Consider the following 19,898-nt stretch of genomic DNA (forward strand, 5'->3'; position numbering starts at 1 on the left):
TCTTAAAAGGTGTGCTGTTACTCTCAACTTGACTTTTTTCCAATGTATTCTTTATTTAAAATAATCCTGACCATGTTCAACCTATGTGCTTTAAGAAGGAAAGTGGCAGCTGCAGTAGAACTTTTATCCTACCTGAGTAAATGTAGTTCAGCCACCAGTTCCATGAGCCTTAGACAATTTGTGTACGACAGATTTATTTTTTCCCCATTGGGTTTTAAATTGTACTGTGATTCTTGATTCTATCCCCCAAAGGCATAACACTTACTCTTAAAAAGAAAGTAGCCTGTTTTGTCAAGCACATTTTGGGGGCTGATAGATGATTTTAATATTTTATTATAAATAGAATAATTCATTTTATTGAATCTGTACTCTTTCCCCCCCTCCCAGCTTCACATGAATTTCATAGGGTATTTTAAGGCATACTAATCATGATCCTGTGTAATCACTCTGAACTCCCTAGAGCAGCTTGGGACAAAACAGTGGGAAAATCAATGAGGTATTGCTTCTCCATCTTTTCAATTGCAAGTAACGAAGAATCTGTTTTTTTATTTGTTGGTGGGTGAAGTGATAGATGTTTTTGAAGCTGTGGTACAGTTTAAATTTTAAATAAAAGTATTGAGGATTATCTTGGATTAATTTAGACTTACATTGATATCATTTCTGTGCTCAGACTCCCTAAAGCAGTAACAAGGCAGGATTATTACAGAGTAGTAAGCATTCAGTAGACTAGAGGGAGAATCTGAAACCAGGTTCACATGTTATCTGATGACTTCTGAGAGAAGGAGCAGAACAGCATTCCCAGCAAAGAAGTCAGAGAGAAATTTAACAGGAGAGTAGCTGAGTATCAAAGGGGAAGCTAAAAAGAGAGATGTTTTACAGAAAACAAAAATCTGGTTTTGTTTATATTACAGAAAGCAATAACCACAAAAGTTTATCAAAACAAAAATCTTGTCATTGAAAGAGTAGTATTAAATGATGCTTTATAAAACCTCTTATAAAGTATAAGGATTTGTCTTCATCTAATTCTGGTAAAATTCTTTGATAGGCATTTCCTTACTGTAAGAATGGCTTATTTTTGTCTGCAGCTTCTTTCATAATTACAAATGCTTTGTGACACTTGAAATCACTTCTTGTGAATAAAGATTTATGTTTTGTCCTTGGCCTGCTTCATATAGTGTGGCTTTGAAATGTTATTAAGTCCGTGCTAAATACATACGAAGGATAGAAAAACAGTCGTGAAATAGAAAGTGGATGGTTTTGAGGGAATATCTCAAATGTTCAGATAATCCAGAAAGCTTTCCTGAAGAACCAAAGCTGACTAAAAATAACCTTCTGAAGGTGCACATTACTTATGTGAATTATATTTAATTTGCTGTATTTAATCTTTTATATTTTTCTTTAGTCAAGATAATAGAATGGTTCTTTTGCCTTGGAAAGTGGTTTGTAAATAGTTATGTGGAAAACTGCTGAATATTAGGATTATAGAAGAAATAAAATATCTAATCACTGTATAGTTCCAGAAACACTTTATTTAAAAATGGAGTTGTAAATGCATAACAAAATAACATAAGTAATAAATGTAATAAAAATAAATAAGGAGAATAACGTATTATATAAAATAAAAACAACATAGCAAAAGGTCAGATGTTTATAATTGAACAAAACTGTAAACAAACAATAATATACGCAGAATAGATTCTAATACTTTCTGAAGTCCTTACCTTCTACTCCCACGTGGATATGATCAGTACCCAAAGATTAAATAAAAGAGGGAACAGTGATGATTAGCTTAACTTTTTTGAAATGGACTGATCCTGTTTTCATGTTATATTTGTTCCTTCAAAGCATTCATCTTTTCATTCTTTAAAATCTTTTTCAGTATTCCTTTATTAGAGTGGGGAATTTAGCTTTACAAGGAGAACAGTTCATTTACCTTTTCAATTTAAATAAAAATACGAAATCCATTATACAAGACTTTTTGTACATCACTACAAAATGATTCCGCATTTTTATTAAGTGATCCAACAGTAAAGGATTTCTTAAAATCCTGTTTAGATTTAAAGTGTACAGCTACTTGGTTTATTAAAACAAATGTAGCACAGGTATTGATTTTTTAAAAAAAGACCATTTCATGAAGTTGCAGTTTAACCATTATAGACTGATAAGGTCATGGGGTGGGGGGTAAATCCAGGTTTACTAACAATATTGGAGAGAAGTAATAAGATTCACCCAAATTACAGTGCTCTGGAAACACAAAGATATCACTTTCTTTTAAACTCATCCAAATGAAATGTGAACATACCATGGGAGGGGGGTTGGGGGAGAGAGGTATGGGGGGGGGAGAAAGAGAAAAAGAAAAGCAAAAACCCAAGTGTAAAAGATCTCCCTTAGGCTTTTTTGTTTAGCAGCATATGCCTAAAGCCTTGGTCATGGTCTTGCAGGGTCCTTATATGTATGAAAGACTGAGACAGGATTTACTACCAGGTCCTATAGGAAACAAGCAATTAATTCATTGCTCTGGAGTGAAACTATCAACTAATCTTATGACTACTGGTTCTCCAAACTTCCTAGTGAGGAAAATTTTGCCTTCATGATCATTTCAAAGGGGGAACTTTTTTTTCCAACTGTGTCATATAAACTTGGTAACACAGGGCAGATGTACATGTTCTTAGTTTTAAAAAATACTCCACCTAACCTATTTGTCTAGCTTAATGTTTCTAGATAATTGTTGAATCTAAAACGAGAGACAAAAATCTTCCATTAAAAAAACTGGGAAAAAGTGCCAAATAGACCTTTTTGAAAGCGGAGTAAAAGAATGGGGTTAAAACAAAGTTCTACCAATTTCCTATGTACACAAAAGGCCTACAGACAGGTCCACTTGTCACTGCCAGCACGCTGCAGTGTGCACACCATCGTCTCTGCAACCCTGCAACCCAGGACTGCTGCCAGCATCTGCTTTCCAGCGGGGCTGCGTGTCCAAGAGCCCCAGGGTAAGGAGTGAGGAGGACAGAACTCTTCTCGCTAGGCAGCAGTGGCGTGGGGGAGCGAATCGTGAGGTTGGAGAGAAGCCCATTCAGGGAGCAGTTGGCACAGGGGACATGGGGCTCAGAAATGGTGTGTGGTTTGCTTGAAGGTCACAGCATGGCTTAAAAAAAACAAAAACACAAAGATCTATGAGGGGAAAGGCTGCAATGATGATTAACTGAGTTTGAAAATCACAAAACCACAAAAGGCAAAACTGCCACAAGCTACTTTCTCCTAGGTGTGCTTTGAGTGGTTTGAAAGGTTACGTCTGACATTATTTTATAGGTACAAAATAAATAAAATTAAGGAGACAAGGATCACAAGATTGTAGTTGACTAAGCTGTCTTGTTTTGTACGTCAACGCTATGCTACTCCAACATTCCTCGTCACTCCACAGGCAGTTATTTCTGAATCGAGAGAAAGTCATTCATTCCTGCACTGTAACGTCTTCCTCTTCCCCCTCCGGGTTGAACCTATTGAAATGTATACTGAAATCCGCCTCCGATTCGGCATTGTCAAACTCAGCTGAGACTGAGAGTGCAGCAGGAGGCAGAGCCCGAGCTTCTGGCTGGCACAGTGTGGGAGTCTGACCCGGGCTGCTGTGGTTATTCACAGGGCTGGACTTCTGTTTTGGTGGAGATGGCAAAATGGCACTGGGAAATCCCATGTTGTTAAGAGCCTCCAGCGTTCCGTCCGGGTCAATCATGGCATTGATGGCTACAGAAGAGAAAACACAAGGACAAGGAAAGAAAAGGAAAGCTGTGTAATTATCCACCTGCGGCTCAGCTGAGACATGGACATCGTCGCTGGCTGATGCGGGAGAGTAGTCCTCCCTCCGCACAGCTGACTCCACCACCCTGTGGGGATCTGCACCGTCGACCGCACAACCGCACAGACCTGAGGGCTCTTCTAGGTCCCTTGGTGTCCTTCAAGAGCAGGTCAAACTCTAAGACTAGTGGTGTTTGAGGATACACACACGATTCAAGAAGACCCAAGATTTGCTTTCATTATCATGAATCATGAAAAGATTTGAGTTTGACTGTAATGTCTACACCCCTGTTTATCATTCATACATATAATTCATATATAGTTCTGTTTTATCATTCATGAAATAGGCAGTAACAGACTAAGGCAGGACTCAGTTTCCACAGGCTGTTGGGCTCAGAACTCTAGTTTTGAATGTTCTGCCCACAGTGGGCTGTCATTCATACTGGCTGGGTCTTGAGGGGGACCTCAAAGCTAAATACTGACATCCAGGGAGCTCCATGGCCACAAAACCCCACCACCTCTCTGGGGGAGGCGGTCTCAGGTGCCCGTTTCCAATTTGGCATTGGACAGGATAAAGAATTGGGAGATGGAAGCACTGTAGATGTGAGAGTTATTCAGGAGTCTTTTCAAAAATATACCCCAATTCTATCACTGTGTCAGCAAGCCATTTTTTTTATTGACCCCCCCCTTCATAAACAGCATTGCATTTAGTCAATATTGTCTCAGTATTTTAAAACTATCTCCTAGAATGCACTAGCCCTTAGCTATTAGCTCCTTCTGTCTTTCCTTTTTTTCCTCCCCCGCTGCCCCCCGCCTTGTTTTAGCTCCAGGAGAATTTTGGAGAGCCTCAGGCTCCTCAGTGCTGGGACTGTTGTTCTGGGCTACTGCCCAGTGGTAACAGTCATACTCTACCGCTTTGGTAACAACTTTACCTTGTAATTGCTTTTCAACTCTTTTAAGTTCCTGTAAGATAGAAGAAATCTCCTGCAGAGAAAGCAATAACAAATATTAGCTTACTATATTACTTTCAATTGACAAAGCTTTCCAATCTTTTTTTTGTTGTTGGGGGGGCATTTTGTACTGGGAACCACATTAACAGTAATATGATATGAAATAATTACGACATCCAGTGAACAGGATTCAAATTTAGAATTTTTTTTTTTCCCCAGTCCTGGGCTTGGGCTCAGGGCCTGAGCACTATCCTTGGGCTTTCTCAAGGCTAGAGCTCTACCACTTGAACCTCAGCACCACTTCCAGCTTTTTTCTACATATGTGGTACTGAGGAATTGAACCCAGGTGTGTGTTTGTGCATGCTGAGCAAGCACACTACCACTAGGCCAAACTCCAGGCCTGAAACTTAGATTTTTTTTTTTTTTTTTTTGCCAGTCTTGGGCTTGGGCTCAGGACCTGAGCACTGTCCTTGGACTTTCTCAAGGCTAGAGCTCTACCACTTGAGCCTCAGCACCACTTCCGGCTTTTTTCTATGTATGTGGTACCGAGGAATCGAACCCGGGTATTCGTGCATGCTAGGCAAGCACTCTACCAAACTCCCGGCCCTAGATTTTTTTTTTTTTTTGCCAGTCCTGGGGCATGAACTCAGGGTCTGGACTGTCCTTGAGTTTTCTCAAGGCTAGAGCTCTACCATTTGAGCAACAGCACCACTTCCAGCCTTTTTGGTGTATGGAGTACTGAGGAATTCAACGCAAGTCTTCATGGTTGCTAGGCAAGCACTCTATCACTAGGCTATTCTCCTGGCCCAAATCTAGAATCTTTAACCATGTAACATCGTAATTTTGTCAATGACATGATAAGGTTACAAAGTACAAGATAATTTACTACTGTGGAAGGAATGATTTTGGAAAATATATATTTGGTCACTTAATAGGTTTGTAGCAAAATGTCTACAAATTTTCTTTGGAGAAATGTATAAACTACAACCTAAATACTTCTAGAAAACAATCTGTACAAATTCTTAAGTATGTTATTAAATGAAAATAACTCATCAGTTTGATATTGAAACTTTGTTTTCATTTTGAACTGTCCATTTATAATATACAATTATTGTAAGAATAAGATAGGTCAAAGTAAGAAACACAAAGGTTCCTCCTTCAGACCCTTTGCAAAATAGTCAACATTTTAGCTCTGTGAATAGTCAGCTAAAGAAATAATATCCCTCAAATCTGTACAATCCTTAAGTCACAATGTAAAGCACTAAACATCTTTCTACATTGCTGCTAAAAGGTGCGAACTTCTTCAAGGAATGGTGACATACCATGCTGGAGGTTTTCACAATGGGGACCTCGCTTTCAGCTCTCAGTTTGCTCTCTATTTCATCCCAGTTCCGATCTTTGTCTTTAAATAATATCCTGTAAATAAAAAAGCCATAAGCATTTAATGTTTCATATTTTAAAGCTCTATCTCATTTTTGTTAATATAAAATTAATGTCTGATTCATTATCTTAATGAAAATGCCTTAACTTATGTCTTAACATTTAATCTTTATATCTTTATATCACATCTTTGGGCACTGCTGATGTTTGAACTGAGATCCTTGCACTTGCAAAGAAGCATGCTAGCCATGTTTCTTTCTAGTCTTTTTTTCTTTTGGTGTCAGTCCTGGGGTTGAAGTCAGGGCCTAGGCGTCCTCTCTGACCTTTTCTGCTCAAGGTCAGTGTATTTAAAAAAAAAAAAAAAAAAAGAAAGAAAAGATGTGCTTAACAATAGAAAATATAGGGTTGGGAATGGAGGTTGGTGGTAGAATGTGGCTAACCTTTAACAAAAGAAGCTAAGACCCAGGACTGGCAAAAGTAAAGATTTTTAAAAATGCATGGTTAAAGCCGGGTGCCGTGGCTCACGCCTGCTAGATATTCAGGAGACTGAGATCTGAGGATTGTGGTCCAAAGCCAGCGAGAGCTCTAAAGACCATGGGGGTAGGGTGGTAACCCTGAGCTGAAGAGGTCAAGGATGGTGCCCCCCCCCACAAAGAGGCATGGTAAGACAGTACACGTTAAGCATTAAGCTCCCCGGTTCTTACCCCCCACTTATTAGCAGTCCTAGGCTTCAGCTCATCAGGTGTTCTACTAGTTGAGCTACACTAGCAGCCATGTTTTGCTTTATTTGGGGCCACCCTTGTACAGTGATTCTTATATTACCATGCTTGGCTTTGGAAAGACAACACAGTGAAGAGAGGAAGTAGTATAGTTTTAAGATATATAAAGATATAAGCTTAACTCTGGGCACTAGAGTAATCCTAGCCACTTAGGTGGCTGAGACATGGAGGATCAAGGCTCGAATCACCTTGACCAGATTCTGTCTCCAAAATAGCCCTTAAAAAGCTGGGCTTGAGGTATCGTTCAACTGGTAGAATGCCAGGTATGCAAATTGAGTACGCGTCCTAGGTAAAAAACCAAACACAAGCCAAAAATGATAAAACAAACACAGAAAACACTAGCTAAGAGGTCTTGTAGTATTTTAAGAGGTGGTTATATAATTTCCTGAGTCATAAAGAAACTCATATACTACCTTTCTACCAGTAAGACAAAAGTGAGTTCTTATGGTAAAAGTAGCATTTAGATTGTTATTTTACTATACTATTATTTTGAGAAGAAAATGTTCCTTATGAATAAAATTAGTCTCAGTGATTACAGCCGATAATTCTCACAAGGCTCCCACTGACTACGTCTGTCTCATGTCTGTCTCTTACTTGTGCCTGAAAAGCAAGGGACAGAGCACAGAATTGCTGCAGCGTTTCTACTGCTTCCTCCCAGCGGCAAGCATGTCTTTTCTTTTTCTTTTTTGGGGCTTGAACTCAGGGCCTGGTCACTGACCTTGCACACATTTTGCTCCAGCGCTTTGCCATATGAGCCACAGCACCACTTGCAGCTTTTTCTATGAATGTGTACTGAGGAATCAAACCCAGGGTTTTGTGCATGCAAGGCTAACACTCTACCACTAAGCCAAACTCCCAGCCCAATTTTTTTCTTATTTTAGTTTTTTTGTTGTTTTCCTCTTTCACCCCAATTCCTGTCACTGTCTTTGATTTCTATACTCTTTGTCTTCTAAGTACATTTATCTGATTTAGGAAAAGGAACGGGAAGCACAGAAGCATGGGACAAAGTGAATTAATTCAGCAGTGATGGATACTGAGCTGGAGGATGAGGTGGGAGGAAAAATGGGAGAAAATAAGGGAAGGAATGACACTGCTCAAAAAGAAATGTGCTCAGTATCTGATTTACATAACTGTAACTCCTCTGTATATCATCTTCACAATAAAAAATTAAAAAGAAACTCCGTTGTACAACTAAACACAGTAATAATAAAATTTTAAAAGTAAAATAATAAACAAAAAAATAACCAAGATGAGTGCAACAGCAAGTACCTGATTTTTCCAGCTGTTTTGTCAATGGACTGTCTTATCTTTCTAGAGAACTGAAAGACAGAGGACAGCAGGAGATTATCTCCCATGACCTGAAACACACGAAGGAAAGAGTACATTGGCTTCTATGAATTTAGTCATAGTTACTTTGCTTTCATCTTTATGCTAACTATAACTAAAAAAAATCAAAACAAATAATCAGTATCATGCTACTAAATTGAGTCAGAAAGAAATATTAACTAAGGACTTCTTTGTTGAACAACTTATGAAATTCCCATTCTTATGGTTTCCATTACTTACCCTTCAATTATTATCATCCTCAAAATCCAATCAGAAAAAGGATAATTCAAATAACTCTGAGATCTAAACTTAATATTTATTCTTTCACCAAGGAATAGTCACATAAAAATTAAAGAAACACAATGCTTTTTTGTTGTTGGTGGTGGTCATGGGGCTTGACCTCTGGGCCGGGAGTTGTTGCTGAACTCTTTCACTCAAGGCTACCGCCCTACCCCTTGAGCTGCAGCACCACTTCCCATTTTTCAGTAGTTAATTGGAGAAAAGAGTCTCATGGACTTTCGTGGGCTGTCTTTGAACCATGATCCTAAGATCTCAGCCTCCTGTGTAGCTAGGATTACAGGCATGAGCCACCACACCTGGCTGCAACTGACAATGCTATTTTTCAGACAGAGTTTAGTTGGAGAGGAATTTTCAACAATTTACTTAACACAGTAAGCTTTCACGATGGGACTGGCGCCAGCTGCTGAACCATGGACAGGAGTCAGCCCGCTCTACAAAAGGTCACGCAGCTTCACAGGGCTGTGGTCTCCCTCCGATCAGCCTCCCTGCACTGTGGAAGAACTGCAGGCAGTATGAGTGGCGGTGGTGTTATTAGGAAAAGAAAAGCAGGTTAACTGTTGGCCTCTCAGGCTGCAGTGTGTCAAGTTCTTGTCTAAATCACAGAAGGGAGAGGCACTATGGCATTCTAGAAAAAGGACTGACGTTGAGTATAGATATGGGCTCCAAATCAGCTGTCTATGTTGTAAGGACCATAGCCTGACCATAAGAAAACCTACAAAGATTGTCTTAATAGCTATGTGCTACTTGTGAGGAAGTGAGAAATCTTGTGAGGCAGTGCTATAAGAACTGTAAGCAGTTAGTTCAGTAAGGGTGACAATACAAAAGAGGTCATGGGAAAAATGGGAATAAATGACAAGAATATGAATTCACTGAAGGACAAATGGTTTACTTAAGATGTGAAAAATAACAAAAAGAAAAGGATACCTAAGTTTAATGGTATTTATGTGTCTTCAAGTACAAGTGGAACGTGGAGTTGGGTGTAGTACATCACATGGGGTGGCAGAGATCAAGTGGATCATGGTTCAAGGCCGGCTTAGGGGAAGAAAGCAAAAGCCAATCTCAACCAAGAAGGCAGACATTGTGGTATGTGCCTGTAATCTCACTTACATAGGAAGCTAGAAGTAGGAGGACCACATTCCAGGATGTCCCCCGCAAAAATTCATAACTGTATTGAAAAATAAAAGGCAAATGGTGGCGGGCTGGCTCAACTGGTAGAGCACCTGCCCATCAAGTACAAAGCCAGTTCAAGCCCCAGTACTGCAAATTTAACTAAGTCAAAGACATTCTCAAACTAGGAAAGAATGAGAAAGAGAAGGCCAATTTAAAGAAAGACTTTAACACAGAATGTGATATTTTTCTTTTCTGTTTCATAAAGCTTAGTTGTTACACTTATTACATAAACTTCTGTTGTTATCTTGTGATACCTATCAGTCTACATACTTTGACCCTCTTTGAAAAAATATAAACTTTTTAATAAATAAAACAATTTTATTACAGTAACAAGAACAGTCTCTGAAAGTCCCAGCACAGAATTAGTGAAGTAAGATTATAGAATGAGCCCTTTTCTGGAAATCAGGAACAAAGCCCAGGTGTCCAGGACAGTGAATGCATGGTGCACATGTGCCCGTGACTGGAGCTGCCCACACTTTCCCATTAGGGGAAAGACACACATCTAACACACGAACTTTCGAACTCTGTGTGTGTGTGTGTGTCTGGAGCGTGAAATCAGGTCCTAAGTGATATTCTTGAGCTTTTCTGCTCAAAGCTAACACTCTATCTCTAGAGTCAACTCTACCACTAGAGTTATGGCTCTGCTTCTGGCTTTTTGGGTGGTTAATTGGAGATAAGAGTCTCAAAGACTTTGCTGCCAGGGCTGGCTTTGAACTGAGATACTTATACCTCAGTCTCCTGAGTAGCTAGGATTACAGGCATGAGCCACATGTTCCATTCTTTGAAGCAGGAATCTTGAAGTATCAATCTGGGATTAATTCCTCTTTCTCACCTCTTTTCCTATGTACTCTTTTCACTATTTTCCTCTTGATCAATGCAACTAGTTCTGCTATTGCTGGTCATTTAAGGGGAGTCTAGTGAACTTTTCTGCCTGGGCTGGCCTTGAATCACCATCTTCCAGATCTCAGCCTCCCAAATAGCATGAGCCACTGGTGTCTACTGTTAAAAGATTTTTGTTTTTCCGAGGGTCATGGGGCTTGAACTCTGGGTCTGAGTACTATCCCTGAATGTTTGTGCTCTACCACAGCTCCCTTTCAGGTTGTTTGTGTGGTGAACTGGAGAAAGGAGTCTATAGGCTTTGCTGCCTGGGCCAGCCTGAAACTTTGCTCCTCAGTTCTCAGTATCCTGGGTGCTAGGGGCGTGAGCCACCAGCATCTGGCTAGAAGTATATTTTGATAGATAAAAGTCTTTAGTTTTAATATATTTAAATCTTTTTTTTCGGTTGTTGTTGGTTGTGAGCCTTGACTTCTGGGCCTGGGTTCTGGGCCTGGGTGCCGTCCCTGAGCTTTTCAGCTCAAGGCTACTGCCTTACCCCTTGAGCCACAGGGCTACTTCTGGTTTCCAGATGGTGATTAATTGGAGATAAGAGTCTCACGGGCTTTGTAGTGCCTGGTCTGGCTTTGAACTGTGATCCTCAGATCTCAGCCTCCTGAGTAGCCAGGATTACAGGCCTGAGCCATGGTGCCCAGGTTCAATTTGTTTCTTTTAAGTAAATAATTTTGGCATTTAACAAATTATCCCCTATTAGAATGTTAAGAGATATTTTTCTGTTCCGTCTACTACATTTTTATGGATACCCCTTGTTCACTTAAGAGAGTAATTCTTTAGAGTTAATTATCTGTGTGTGATGTGAGGTGCAGATTCAGTGCCTTCTGTCTACAGGGTAACCACTTTGTCCTCATCCCACGCACAGGGCATGTTTCCTTTGCCATATTAGGGCTAATGGCTGACTTACTTCATCCCTGCTCCAGGTTCTCCGTCTTGTTATGGTGAGGTGATCAGGAAGCTCTGCTGGTGGAGGCCTCGAATCACCAGACCGACCATTGTTTCCTTCTGGAGTCTTAGAATGAACTAATGGAGGGATTTTTCGGAAGTTGAGACTTTCGTCAAAAACACGATCAACCAACTAATGAGACAAAAGCAAACCCTGATGAGAACAGAGTGACTTTGAAAAGCTGAGACACTAATATTATAATTCTTAGAATTTGACAGAAGTTACTCCATTCTATAGTAATAGAAACATACCTTCAATAAACCAATTACTTTTGAATAAGTACTTCAAAGTAATTCCTTAATAGATGTTCAGCTACATAGATTTTATTTTCAGAATCCAACATGTGTAAATAGGCTAAATCCCATTCTTCTATGAGTAAGATTTGCTTTTTCAACTCAAAAACACACTACCAACAAAACACCTAAGCCAAGGACAAAGGTGGGCAAGAAAGTTCACTTACTCATACTGTCTTACAACTAATACTTCTTTTTTTAGTTTTCCATCTTGTTTGGCCCAATTCAAAATCAAGTGCCAAATTTCTTTATAAGACACATATATTGCATATCCTAATTAAGTTTACAAAAGGAAAAACTCAAACATTTTGTTTTTAGTCAAATAATGACACAAAAAATATGCCAGTAAAAATAATATGCTATTTATCTACAATGCCAACCAGACACAGGACTAAGTAAGTCAGGTTTACTGAAGAGGGGTGAATGCTAACATTCTGAATAAAGCAGAAGAAGAAATGGACTGTAGTGAATGAAATGCTTCATAATCTTACGGGGTCTGGGTGAATGTTAACCATGTTAGGGAAGCTTTAGTTAGAAAACAGAAAATAATATCATTCAAATGTACCAGACACATGTGTATGTCTTGTCACCAAGGAGATTTTCTTTTTTAACCAATAAGGATTTACAGTTATAGTTGATCAGGTGGTAACAAAACTCTACACAGACTGATGAAATATCACTTATTAAGTTAGACAACATATGAAAAAGAGACCAAAAGTGATTACTAAAAAACTACATGAAAGAAGAAATATGACAAAAAGCAAATGAAGAAAACAGTTTGTCAGAAGGAAACATCAGTAAGGCTAGCTGTTTTTGGCTACTCCTTTTGAGTAGTAGAAGTGTCTTCAGGATCACGGGCAGGCAAATGGTTTGTACATGACAAATGGAATCTTGGGCTCTGCAGCCAGCATTTTTGGTCTCACAGGTCTGTCCAGTCAATGGTTAATCAACTGACCATGCTATATGTAATAAGAAAACTTCAGTTATGGACCCTGAAATGTGAATTTCACATAATTTTCATAGTATGATTTATTATTTTTTTTCAATCACTTAAAACCATAAAAATGATTTCCAGTTTTTATGTCATATGAATAAAAGCCATTCATTTATTTATACATTTTTGTTGTTGTTGTTTTAAGGTTTGGCTATGCAGCTAGGCTGGCCTGGAATTCACAATCTTCCTGCCCAAACATTGGGATTAGAGGCTCATTCACAGTGGGCACACTTTTGGCAAGTGTAATACCACTTGAGCTCTGCTTCTAGACCTTTCAATTCTTTTTTTTTTTCTTTTTTTGCCAGTCCTGGGCTTAAGCTCAGGGCCTGAGCACTGTCCTTGGATTTTTCGCAAGGCTACAACTCTACCACTTGAGACTCAGCACCACATCTGGCTTTTTCTAAGTATGTGGTACCAAGGAATCGAACCCGGGTCTTCGTGCATGCTAGGCAAGCACTCTATCATTAGGCCAAACTCCTGGCCCTACTTTTTTTTTTTTTTGCCAGTCCCCGGCTTGAGCTCAGGGCCTGAGCACTGTCCTTGATCTTTCCTCAAGGCTAGAGCTCTACCTCTTGAGCCACAGCACCACTTCCAGCTTTTTCTATGTATGTAGTACCAAGGAATAGAACCTGGGTCTTTCTGCATGCTAGGCAAGCACTCTACCACTAGGCCAAACTCCTGGCCCTCAATCCTTTTAAATGTCAATTCTTTGGTTGTATTTCTGCAGGATCAAAATTGTCCATGTGGCCAGAGTACAGCGGCTACTGTGAATGGAAGGTGATTGAGATGGGAGAACACTGCATGTGCATAGAACTTTCTCTTTCATTCCCTGGTGACACAGGAGATCATCTCCTTACACAGTACTCATACTGCATTTGTATAGTGGGGGGAAGGCCACTGCATTTGATATGTGGGGTGGGAGTGTGGCCTAGTGGTAGAGTGCTTGCCTAGCATGCACGAAGACCCGGGTTCAATTCCTCGGTACCACATACAAAGAAAAAAGCCAGAAGTGGTGCTGTGGCTCAAGTGGTAGAGCACTAGCCTTGAGAAAAACCCGAGGACAGTGCTCAGGCCCTGAGCTCAAGCCCAGGACTGGCAAAAACAAAACAAAACAAAACAAAAAAACAAAAAAAAACCAGTTTGATATGTGACTAAATCACTTTCTGTAAGAGATTGAGTATCATTGGATTTTCATATCTGTAGGAAGAGGAGGGAAATTCTATTGACATCAAGGAATAAGAGACGACTGTCTGATTAGGTTTATGTAGCAGAAACGTTCTGGAACAATGCTATCCAGACAGTGCCCCTGAATTTCTACTGTACAAGGCCTTGTTGTGGGCTGGTCAACAGTCAACTATGCTAACTTATGTCCCATAGTTTACAGAAATAATCTGAATAGGCCGGGAGCATGGCCTAGTGGTAGAGTGCTTGCCTAGCCCTGGGTTCGATTCCTTGATACCACATACACAGAAAAAGCTGGAAGTAGCACTGTGGCTCAAGTGGCAGAGCGTTAGCCTTGACCAAAAAGTGTCCAAGGACAATGCCCAGGCCCTAAGTTCAAGCCCCAGGGCTGGGGGAAAAAAAAACAAAAAACAACAAAAACAGACAGAAAGAAAGAAAACAGAGTTTGAGTATTTATGTATATATGTATAAATACATTGTTATAGAATATCTTTGGTTGTATATATTGGTATTCATCAATAGGATTATTAAAGAATTGAAAACTATAACATTTTTCACTTTGTGATTAAGATATATTGCCTTGTGAACTAGCAAATGGAACTGGAGTTTTATTATAGTCAAACTTGGCTGAAACTGTTCATTCGTCAGATTTTGGTTTGCTTTTCAGATATCACATATATTCACATTTCAAGTATAGTTATGAACCACGAATTAGCAGGCAAAGTGCATATACTAATGGCTTCCTATTTTTATATTAGAAGTAGCCCAAATGTTAGCTGTTAGCCTTTACTAGTTGTTAGGAAAACAAAATGAATTTGTTAAAGCAAGTTGGAAAATGTGGAGATTCATGCAAACAGGAAGGATGGACATAAGTAAAAGAAATTAAGCAAAAAGCTAAAAGCAAAAGAAATAAAGAAAAGAAAGAACCTTATGCATTTCTCCATGAAGATCTCCTACCTCTTCTCTAGTGTCTATGGCAGAGCCAGGGGTGGTGGCAGCAGTGCTTACTGTGGTGCTAGGGGCTGTGCCCGACGATGTCACCGAGTCAATCTCTCCCGCCACGTCGTTGATCTCCCGAGCAATGAGAGCAAGATCTTGGCTGATCCTGGTGGTAATTACAGAAAGAAGTTTAATTCCTTTTAAAATTAGCTTGAGAAACACAATCATTCCAGAACTAGTTGTGGAATCAAGGCGTATGCTTCTTTGGAAGTGGTTCTAACTATTCTAATACTAAAAAGTCTTAGACCTTAACTCCCGCAATTAATGTTAATGAAAAGTACATTCTGAATAATCTACAAGATGACACCTTAACACTCTGAAGTAGACACATATCTTTAAATATATGTAACATGTTAATGACTAATGATGCTATCACAGGGAGGTGATTTGAGAGAATTCAGTAAGTTTCTGAACCCGGTTGAGATGAACCAATCATATTTTCATAAACCTGTTGGTAACGGATGCATTTCTTTCCATTACAGATACAGGACTAAACTCCAGGGGTGGGAGCAATATTGGTGATTTTTGTAACCCACAGAAATCACATTATAGTCACTACACTATTTATCTCAGACTTCATTAGGGCCACGAGTTCTTCAAACTTACTAAAGTCATTAAACTTGCCATACTGTGTTAATAAGAGAGCCTATGCTATTATAACACCTGAAATAATTTGTTAACTGTGACATTCAAATTTACTTAGAAATCTAAGGACTTTGTTGATGCATTTAGAAGCATCTTGAGGTAACTCCCCGCTTTTCCCCACCTGACAGACAGCAAAGGGACACACGGCTGCAGGCTCTCTGCGTCATGCACAGACAGCACTGTCTACTGTGGGTCTACCATCTGACTAGCCACTCCTTCTAAATCTGCCAGAGGAACAAATTATAAAAGAACACAACATGGGGCCGGGAGTTTGGCCTAGTGGTAGAGTTCTTACCTAGCATGCAGGACGACCCGGGTTTGATTCCATAGTACTACATACATAGAAAAAAGCCAGAAGTGGTGCTGTGGCTCAAGTGGTAGAGCTCTAGCCTTGAGAAAACCCAAGGACAGAGCTCAGGCCCAGGACTGGCAAAAAACAAAAAAAAACAAAAAAAAAACCCAAACCCAAAACAGAACATTTTCACTCGTGGCTAAAATTTATTTGCTTCCTTTATAATAATTTCTGTGTGTGTGTGCGTGTGTGTTTCTGTATGGGTATATGTGTGTCTTGCATGCGTGTACGCTAATAATGAGGTTTAAACTCGGCCTGGACAGTGTCCCTTAAGTTTTTCACTCAAAGCTGGTATTCTACCACTTGAACCATATCTACATTTTTGGTTTTGTGGCAACTAGAGATTCAGTCTTATAGACTTTTCTGATTGGACTGGCTTGAAACCACAATCCTTATCTCTTTGCCTCCTAATTAGTTAAGATTACAGGTATAAGTCTGTAATTGGCAGCTGTTTGGAAAATAACTTTTGGAATAAATCATGCGTCTACCTATAATCAACTTTCTTTTTTTTTGTAGGTCATGGGGCTTGAACTCCGCCTGGGCATGTTGTCCCTGAGCTCTTCAGCTCAAGGCTACTGCCCTACCCTTGAGCCATGACCCACTTCCTGTTTTCTAGAGGTTAATTGGAGATAAAAGTCTTAGATCCTTAGATCCTGGCTGGCTGTGAACCTTGATCCTCAGATCTCAGTCTCCTGAGTAGCTAGGATTACAGGCGTGAGCTACATGCCCAGCTCAACTTCCCCCCCCCCCCCACCACTTGAGCCTCAGCACCGCTTCTGGCTTTTTTCTATGTATGTGGTACTGAGGAGTTGAACCCAGGTCTTCATGCATGCTAGGCAAGCACTCTACCACTAGGCCAAACTCCCAGCCTCAACTTTCTTTTATCAGAAAATACTACATACTGCCTCTTCACAGTTGATGCTCTTTATAATGCAGACTTGACGTTATCTTGCTCTTCACAATCTGAAAAGCTATCACCAAACACACAAAATATGAACACCCAAGACCTGGCATTCAACAGCTCCCAGTATTTGGCTAGCTTTGTCCTGTTTTTAGTTAACTCACCTGGTAACTGAATATTTTTGTACTTCTTTTTTGGGGGGTCGGTTGTGAGGCTTGAACTCTGGGCCTGGGCGCTGTCCCTGAGCTCTTCAGCTCAAGTCTAATGCTCTACCACTTAAACCACAGCACCATTTTTGGTTTTTTGATGGTTAATTGGAGATGAGTCTCATGGATTTTGGTGCCCATGCTGGTTTTGAACCACGACCCTCAGATCTTAGCCTCCTGAATAGTTAAGATTATAGGCATAAGCCACCAGTGCCCGACATTTATACTTCTTTGTTTGAACAAAACATCATACATTTCAAGTCTCTAGCATATGACAACACAAGGACACATCAAACACATATATCTGACTCATCTTCATGGTCTCAGGCTAAGCACTATAGGAGTGCTTATAAATTCTCTGTTGAGTTGATGGGAACTATGTGTACAATATGTCTAAGTATATGAAAGGTGTATATGTACTTGATCGGGAACGTGTGTGCATGTATGTATGTATGTATGATCTATCAACCTATCTATCGCTTATGTCCAAGTAAATTTAATCAAAAACAGTTCTGCATGAGAATGAAAACACAGGCTACTACTTTTGCAAGTAACGCTGTCAACCCATATAAAGATAAAATACTATATACTGACTTTATCTTTTAAGCATACATGTGTATAGAATATGATTATACAGAATAGATTTCTCACATTTTCTGTTTATGATTTAAAGTATTTGAAAATAATTTTTTCTCACATAATGTTAATTTATTTACTGCCTAAATAAAAGTGTAAAATAAGTGTTGCTGTGGCTTAAGTGGTAGAACGCTAGCCTTGAGCTGAAGAACTCAGGGACAGCGCCTAGGCCCAGAGTTCAAGCCCCACAACTGCCAAAAGAAAAAAAAAAGTTAGGAACAGCTGGGTGTCGGTGGCTTACACCTCTAATCTAGCTACTCAGGAGGCTGAGATCTGAGGATCGCAGTTCAAAGCCAGCCTGGACACCTGAATCCTTGAGACTCTTATTTCCAATTGACCACCAGGAAACCAGAAGTGAGTGCTGTGGCTCAAGGGGTAGGGCAGTAGCCTTGAGCTGAAGAGCTCAGGGACAGCACCCAGGCCCAGAGTTCAAGCCCCATGACTGACAAAAAAAAAATTAATATTAACTTTCTTTCCTTCTATACTGTATCTTTCAGTTTCCTCTTCATTTTCCATGAAAAACAAAACAAAATAGGTCTCTGGTGCTACAATATGTGACTGAAAATATAGTTTGAAAAATTAAGATTTTGAAATTTGCTGCTGGCACATAGAGGGGATACTGCATGCCAACTGGCTTGTTTCTAGAGCCCTACAAGACAGATGACATGTAAAGAAGGTAGACGTGCAGTGCACGGAGCAAAACGAAATCAAGTAAACACAGTTTGGTCACTACTCACTCCTCCTTCCCTTTGGGTACCTTCTCAGAAGAATGAGGCCCTGAGCCTTTCTAGTGGAGGTACGGTAGAGAGAACCTGAGGAGTGGGCTGAGACAAGACAGAGAGTCTCATTTTCTGGGCCCTCCATGATCTTGTGCAACTGGTTATTTCCTCACAGGAAAGAGAAAAGGTGCAATAGAGCAAGATCTGTTATGAACAGTTATGCCCAGTTTTTCTCTACATTTTGTGGGTCCATGATGATCTATACATCCCACAGCCTTTTTTCTAACTACAGCAACTGACATAAAAAGGTTTACTGAATATCATAAAGATCCATTTTTTTTTTTTTGCCAGTCATGGGCCTTGAACTCAGGGCCTGAGCACTGTCCTTGGGCTTTCTCAAGGCTAGAGCTCTACCACTTGAGCTACAGCACCACTTCTGACTTTTTTCTATGTATGTTGTACCGAGGAATCGAACCCAGGTCTTCGTGCATACTAAGCAAGCACTCTACCACTAGGCCAAACTCCCAGCCCCTAGATCCATTTTTTTTTTAATAAAACAAAGATATTGTATTAAAAGTTAGGTTCTATAAAAAGTAGAGCAGAGCAAGTGAACAGTCATAAAACATAGTGGAACTAAAGACTAATGTACCAGAAAAATTTTCACAGAAGTCAACAAAAAGACATTGAACTGTGGTCCAAGTTTGTAAACTCATCTGTGGATTATTAATATATGCACGTTTACAAATACTGCCCAGCATTAAACTTAATATCCTAAAGGAAGAAGTAATTTTAGCATGGAGGCAACAAAAATGCTTAGGTAGAATAGGACATACTGCAGTAAATTTAGTATCTCATGAATATTAAACACAAATCTTACATTTAAACTAGGATTACATCAGCTTGATTATAACTACTGTTTATTATTATTATTTTAGTTTTTACATCAATTTTATTCTCAGAGCACCCCATATGAGTTAACAAACTACCACATTACCAACTACTGTAGGGGTCACACTCTTCTTCATCCTTCTCCTCCTCCTCTTCTTCCTCTTCTTCTTCTTTTTTTGGTTTGTCGTGGGGCTTGAACTCTGGGCCTTGGTGCTGTCCCTGAGCTCTTCAGCTCAAGGCTACCATCCTACCCCTTGAGCCACAACACTACTTCCAGTTTTCTAGTGGTTAGTTGGAGATAAGAGTCTCAAGGACTTTAGTGCCTGAGCTGGCTTTGAACTGTGATCCTCAGATCTCAGCCTCTGAGTAGTTAGATTATAGGCGTGAGCCACTGCGCCTGGCTCTTTACATGTGCCAAAATCTCATACTCAACAATGAGTTCTGGGTTGCAAAAGAGTATTTACTGTTGGCACCTATCTGTAAAGCTTTGTTACAAAATAAACAGCAGTAGCATTTGGCTCTTTTTCTTTTTCTGTCAGTCTTAGGGCTTGA

General features: G+C 39.8%; 1 protein-coding gene and 1 pseudogene across 10 annotated transcripts in view; both read right to left on the reverse strand.

The window, feature by feature from the left end:
• Positions 1-3,349: 3,349 nt before the first annotated feature.
• Positions 3,350-19,898, reverse strand: part of Cep170 (centrosomal protein 170) — a 93,603-nt gene continuing 77,054 nt past the window's right edge. For 7 of the 10 annotated variants that reach the window (XM_090341497.1, XM_090341501.1, XM_090341492.1 and 4 more), the window contains 6 exons: positions 14,928-15,105; positions 11,493-11,663; positions 8,171-8,259; positions 6,065-6,158; positions 4,725-4,776; positions 3,350-3,741 (listed from right to left, as the gene is read on the reverse strand). In XM_090341497.1, coding sequence (XP_090197623.1) covers positions 3,452-3,741; positions 4,725-4,776; positions 6,065-6,158; positions 8,171-8,259; positions 11,493-11,663; positions 14,928-15,105 — 874 coding nt within the window. In that variant the 3' untranslated portion in view covers positions 3,350-3,451. The remainder of the gene's footprint in view (positions 3,742-4,724; positions 4,777-6,064; positions 6,159-8,170; positions 8,260-11,492; positions 11,664-14,927; positions 15,106-19,898) is intronic. The other 3 variants (XM_090341500.1, XM_090341495.1, XM_090341496.1) reach the window with 2 other exon arrangements.
• Positions 19,741-19,858, reverse strand: LOC150058609 (small nucleolar RNA SNORA40; annotated as a pseudogene).

This window comes from Megascapheus bottae, chromosome 10 (genome assembly GCF_031878675.1).
Source record: "Megascapheus bottae isolate mThoBot1 chromosome 10, mThoBot2.hap1, whole genome shotgun sequence".
NCBI lineage: Eukaryota > Metazoa > Chordata > Mammalia > Rodentia > Geomyidae > Megascapheus > Megascapheus bottae.